We start from the raw sequence: 6645 nt of genomic DNA, 5'->3' as shown, positions 1-6645 counted from the left end.
CCTCACCGGGGAGTGCTCCCCCGAGGTGAGCGTGGTCGCGCCTTACACCATCGGTGGCTCGTCGTCCGGCGGCGCGAGAAAACGCGCGCGACAGACACCGGCCGGGGGTCTCCCGGACGCCCGCAACCTGTTCGAGAAAATGCCGTACACCGTCGAAGAGGACTACATGCAACACCTCATCTTCGAGGGTGGTGCGCCTGGCGCTGACTACGATCCTGAGGAGACGCAAAGCCAGGACGGCCGCGAGGCGTTCACGCCGGCCGCTGGCTATGATCCCTATTAGGTGGCCTTCATGCGTGATCAGGTCGGCGTCGACCTGGATGGCTTCCCCCTCGACCACGAGGAAGAGGACGAGTGCGACATCGAAGTGGAGCCTTTGTTCGAGGACGAGCTCGCCAACCAAGCCGCCGAGCCGAAGCCGAAGCGCAAGAGCAAACGCACGAAGGCGTACACAGCTACCGAGGACAAACTTCTATGCGAGTGTTGGCGAGACATTGGACAAGACCCAAAGATGGGCGCCGAGCAAAAGCATTCAACCTTTTGGACTCGTGTGCACCGTGAGTTTCATGAGCGCAAGAAGTTTCCACCCTACCAATTTGTGAGCACGCGCGGGTGGGTCTCCATTTCCAAGCGGTGGAGGGCAATCCAACAAGAGTGCAACAAGTTTTGTACCACCCTTGAGAGCGTCAAGGCCCGCTCCGTGAGCGGCATCGGCGTGCAAGACATGGTATGATAGCAAGCAAGTCGGCCTCTTTTGTGCCATCAAGATCATTTTTTTACGTCTTCATTTGCTATCACTTGCCCATATGCTTGCATGGAAACATTTTATAAGCATTTCAAGCTTTGGAGGCATTCAAGGTTCAACACAATGGCAAGTGCTTCAACCTCTCCCATTGCTATCATGTCATCAAGGACGAAGAGAAGTTCAAGGCACAATATGCCGCGCTCAAGACACGTGGGGGGAAGGGCACCATGGAGGATGTTGGGGAGGGCGAGTCGGCACGGCCGCGGGGGAGGACCAACTTCAAGAAGGAGGACAAGCGAGATGCGGCCACCAACGCCTTGATCGCAAGCGTGGACGGCATGATGAATAAGAAGGACTCAAGGGAGGAGGAGTGCCGGTGTTTCAAAGAAGAGCAAATGAACGCTTTCATGGAGATCCAAAGGAGGAGGCTTGATCTTGACGCCGAGAAGCAAGCTAAGATGTTCGAGCTCAAGGCAGAGAAGCAAGCCAAGATGCTAGAGATCGAGGCCGCCAACGCCAAGACAAAGGCGAAAAAAGTGGCTCTTGCAAGTATGATGACCGGGGTGGAGATCATGAAGGTGGATCTCAACGCCTTGTCGCCATGGAAAAGGCCGTGGTTCGAGAAGATGCAGGCAGACATGCTCAAGTTTCAGGACGACTGATCTATGGCGTCGACGGCCATCTTTTTGTATGCCGGCAGGTGTGCCGGCATGACCACGGGAGCCGCGGTGGCATGGTTGAACTCCAAGTCTCATCATTTTTTGCGTGCTGGCATGTGTGCCGGCCGGCTGGCGAGCGAGTGCGCCAGCAGGAACTGTGGTATTTTCTGAAGCCGGCATTGTATGCCAGTGCTGACATGGTGCCGGCATGAGACATGACCGCTGGCATAATCTACCGCAGACCTTTTTTAATTCAAAAATTGAATGCGGACATGAAATGAGTCGGCACGTTGAGCGCATTGTCGACCCAAATGCAATGGACGGACGCCGGGCGGACGGCCGACCCAAACGAACAAAAAGCAAACAAATGCGTTGTCCGTTTGGGTCGCCCCGTTAAAATTGCTCTAAACGACCAAAGAAACACCGGACCCTCGTTAAAACCGACGACGGACGACGCAGCCGTAGGCTCGACGCCAAACTTTCTCCGAATTACTGCACCTTCAGAATCTCGAAAGGGACGCCGCAAGAACCCGGGCGTACGCTTCGCCCGTGACGAGCGCGGCGCACGCTAGCGCGCCGTCCAAGCGCTCGGCGCCTCTGACTCGGAGCGCGCCACCCCCACAGAGGGATCACGAGACGGCCTGCCGCGCCTTGTCCCGTTGCTCTTGCTCCCTACGTTCTCCTGCGCCCCGAACGCCACTTTCGCGCGCGTCTGCACACGCCATTTCCCATCACTCATCGTCGTCATCCTCAGCGCTCTTCTGTCGCTCCCGTGCCCGTCGTTGTTCTTGGCGTGCGAGATGGACGCGGGGGGCGCAGCACCCCAGAGCTTCGACGGCGCGCTCAGAGTTGAGTGGTTCTTCTCCCAACCATCCCGCGTCAAGTGCGCGCCTCTGATTAAAGCTTGCGTGTCGTCCGGCGCGTTCGCTCGGGTTTGCAGGAGCTCAAGGATCTGCAGTCGCAGCTGCACCAGGCGGCGGACTGCTGCGAGAAGGCGTTCCTCGCCACCGAGGAGAAGAGGCTGTGAGCGCAGCACTTCCATCGATTCTCTCACTTCAATACATTTTCTGTCTTCCCTGTTTGGTGGTGGAATTTGATGGCAGCGTGTAACTTTCATTTCCTGCGCATGGTGGTGAAGAATCCTGGACAGTACAAAGAGCTACATCTGCAACGCGGTAGTGGCAGTGATTGATCATCTGGGGACCGTTTCATCCAAGCTTGAGCACCAGCTGGAGGACAAGACTGAGATCATGCAAACAGAGCAGAAGATCAGCTTCCTGAAGCAGGTTGGGTATTCTCTCCACTTGTAGCTGTAAACAAATTATGTGAATATCTGGTGTAGTTACCAGAAACAGTTTGGATTAAACACTGAGCCATATCTATGATGATGATAAAGTAACAGTTGAAAGTTGAGAGGGTACATGCACACTGGTTAGTTTTCAGATACTTTGGGTGCTCTTTGGCTTGGGAATTCGTCTCTGTTCTAATTTAGTATGCACCACTTGTTTCCTTATTCCGGTTGACTTACAAAGTTGAGCTTGACTGTTGATATCGACCGAAACCCTGCTATGCTCACTGAACTTTTGTTTGCTCTCTTGATGTTACCAGAGGCTCTTGACATGCGAACAGTATGCAATTTCTCTCCAACTATTGGCCGTTCGTGCGGACGCTGGCGCCGTTCAATATCATCGCCGTTACCTTTCCCAATGTACAGTTTTCAAACTTTTTGACTTATATGATGAACATGCAAAATGCTTCAGCTCTGCTATGATTTACTGACTAGTTACACTTTCCACTACAGCTACTGAAAGAAACAACCAGGAAAATGTTGCCAAGTCAAGGTTTATTCGCTACCTGTTACTTTAGATTCTTTCACTCTTTCTTTCTTTGTACCTGTGGTCTGCAATTTGTATCACTGTATGACATTAGCAGCGTTTCCACTCAGCAGAGATGACCCAGAAGAACCCCTCAAGCTCAATAGCACAGTGGCGCCAGGAGCTACTCGCACTCTGAAGCCATATGATGCTGAATCAACCATCGGTAAAAAAAAATTGTGACATGAAACATATTATGAGCAATTGTGGAGTATTTGGCACCGTAAAGCTATTCTGCTTCCATGCTACTATGAAGAAGGATCCCAATCATTATAGCTGATCAAAATTCCCCCTTTATATACTCCCTTTGATTCAAAATGAGTGTCGTGGTTTTAGTTCAAATTCGACACTTTTTTTGGATCAGAGGGAGTAACATTTTTTAGCATCCCTTCAACTACTAATAACATAGCAAGTTGTTCCCACTTGTTTTAAGCTTACTCTTTTCATATCGCCATGATTGATTTACCGTGTGGCTAATGCCATGGTGATCTTATTAGGGAGGGAGCATGCCGTGGCGGGTGCAGACGGTGGAAACCCAGCATCCACAGCGAGGTCATTTTCCTTCAGAGCAGAGGTATTCCTATATTATATCATACTACAGAAATATGTGTTGTAGACACATCTACACCAAGAAATCAACACGACATTGCCAAGTGTGTAAGCTATTCAGTTTTTTTTGAAAAATCACCGGAGGGGGAGCTCCCCACCTGAATATATTTCTCAATGTTTGTAACCCATCGTTCGACTGATTACAAGGTGAAATTACATAGGCATGTGTAATCGTGATAAGAGGTAGGAACGCCATGAGGAGGCGGCCTGTTTTTGCTTTGTTTTCTTCATCCTGTGTGTCCAGAGCATGAGATCATCAATGATTCTCTTAAGGGTGAGGGTACTGTGGTGGTTTTGCTGCTTGAAGGTCATAGCATTTCTCGAGTCCCAGATCTTCCATAGAATAATGAGGAGGATTTTTTTTTCAAAAATGGGGTTTACCCCAGCCTCTGCATCAGAAAGATGCATACGGCTCATATTATTAAAAAGATAATCCAGTAACAAAGTCTCCAAAGGTCGTAGTGCGAAAATAAACGAAAGCTCAAAAGAGCTAAGATCCAAAGCCACAACCGGCTGGCAAATACAATAGGAGCACTACATGCCTATCCTATTACATGACCGCCATCCAAACCGGTTGAAAATATCCCGAGCTACCATCTCCCATCAGGTAGACGCAGTAACCAAACGCTCCCTGGCCTTCGTCGGAGTGAGTAGCGACCACATACGGATGAACGCCGTGGCCCTGAAGATAACCTGCAAAAAGTTAATGTTTGTTGATCTGTTAAAGACTAAATCATTTCTGCAGTTCCATACTGCCCAAAATAAAGCACAAACGCCAACACGAATGTGTCTTGCAGTATCAGAATCAACCCCATCAAGCCATATTCCAAATAACATGTTGATAGAGGTGGGCTGATTAATATTAAACGCAACACGAATCGACCGCCACAGAATCTTAGCCAACGGACAATCGAGAAAGAGGTGTTTGATATTTTTGTTATGATCGCAAAAACTACACCTAGACGAGCCCACCCAGTTGCGTTGGAGTGCCAGATGGCCGCATCTAGCTGAGAGAGGAGACGACAGTCCCAAAGATCGTCAACGGTGGCCGAGGGGCAAATGCCAATCCGTTGCCATATCCGTTGCGCGAGTGGGCAGTCGATGAATATGTGCGAGCGTGTCTCACCATTGAACCCGCAACGTGGACATAGTGAGTCAGCGACCATGTGCTTGCGGAGTAGGTTGCTTTTGGAGTTGAGTCGATCTCGGAACAGCAGCCATGCAAAGATCTTCACCTGGTTGGAACGCATGAAGACCATATTGGAATGGCATGCACGTCATTGACCGAGGCGTCGGCCATGGTGAGCGTGTAGGCGGCCCTGGTGGAGAAACACAGGCCACCATTTAGGTAGCGCTCGTCTGGCCCAGGCGACACCTGGAAATCCTGCAGGAGAGACAGCACAGAACACAACTCGGCAGAAGCATTAGAGGTTAGGTGGTTCCGTAGGATTGAATCTAAACCGTAGTTAAAAACAGTAGCCACACGAGCTAGGGGTAGAGTGGTGTGAGAGTAAAGGCAGGGGAATAATGTAGCGAGAGGTTTCTGGTGAATCCATGCGTCTAGCCAGAAATAAGTGTTTGTGCCAGAGTGGGTTAGAACAAAGGAGATGGCATGGAGCACCGGAAGTTGCTGGTTTATAGTGCGGCCGATGAAGGAATGGCTGTTTTGTGGGGCGATAAGAGCATTGGGGTGTTGCAAGGCGATCCAGTCGAGCCAAGGCGTTTTATCCGGGAGTAGAGCTTTTACCGCGAATTTCATTAGCAAACAGTTGTTCTGCTTATACAAGTTTTTTAGGCCTAGACCATCACAGTTTTTTGGTTTACACACATTTTTCCAAACAACTAAGCATTGAGCAAGCTATTCAGTGATGCATGCTTCTTTTTTACCTTGATGCATAAGAATTTTTTCCTCTGAATTTTATGCAGGATGTTCACGTTGCTGCAGGGGGTCATCACAAGAAGAAGAAAGGCAGCCATGGCAGCAACATCATGTCATTTCTCAAAAGAAGCAAGCGACATGCGTAACGGTGAAAAGAGCCATAGTTTTTGCCAGCCATCCGAATGTCCATTGTTCTGTAACAGGAATGTATACATGTTTGAGTTCTGCTCCGGTGCACGCATGTGCAGACGTGCAGTCAATTGAAATTCAGGGTCGAGCTGAAACATTCATTCCGCATCGAGGAGAAGCACGCATGTTCATTTCATTTCCAGTCTCAAGGTTTTATACTATGGTGGTTCTTTTTTTCCTAGAGTTCCTCGAATGTCCAAACACCATAGATTTTTGCACGCACATACGCATTCAAACATCTTGGATGCCCAAAAAAGAAATCAGTTTTTTTGAATGTGTTTGCTCTTTTAAATGAATTTACTGTTCACACCCAGGTGCACGTGTCTGATATTTTAGCTAATAAATACACATAGAAAAATTATTGAGGTGAGAGAGGGAGACAAAAAAAAGATACGTATTTGAATTTTTTTTAGCTAGCAGATCTTAATAAGAAGATAATTTTTCTCACTGTATGGGAATTCTCCTAGTCACAATTTTTTTTAATTTAGTTATTGTTAAGATGTAGATATTGCATGTGTATTTCTTGTACAACAAACTCTCCTCCTTTCATGTATAGTTGAGGACGTGGCTCCCCTATGTACTTATATATACGTGCATATTGCACCCGGTCAATATATCATGAGTTGCATAATCTTCTACATGGTATCAGCCTCCATTCGATTCTTCCTACCCTAGCCGTGTCGCCGCCGC

General features: G+C 48.8%; 1 protein-coding gene across 1 annotated transcript; it reads left to right on the top strand.

Annotated features, from left to right (window-relative positions):
* Window positions 1-2204: 2204 nt before the first annotated feature.
* On the top strand, window positions 2205-6133 carry LOC125530369 (probable protein ABIL5). Its single transcript, XM_048694774.1, has 8 exons — window positions 2205-2252; window positions 2345-2427; window positions 2543-2690; window positions 3013-3112; window positions 3206-3245; window positions 3353-3444; window positions 3776-3852; window positions 5814-6133. The coding sequence occupies exons 1-8, from the start codon at window positions 2205-2207 to the stop codon at window positions 5910-5912; spliced, it is 687 nt and encodes a 228-aa protein (XP_048550731.1). The 3' UTR covers window positions 5913-6133.
* The last annotated feature ends 512 nt before the right edge of the window (window positions 6134-6645 follow it).

This window comes from Triticum urartu, unplaced genomic scaffold (assembly GCF_003073215.2).
Source record: "Triticum urartu cultivar G1812 unplaced genomic scaffold, Tu2.1 TuUngrouped_contig_6270, whole genome shotgun sequence".
Lineage (NCBI taxonomy): Eukaryota > Viridiplantae > Streptophyta > Magnoliopsida > Poales > Poaceae > Triticum > Triticum urartu.
This window is presented reverse-complemented; position numbering and strand designations above follow the sequence as displayed.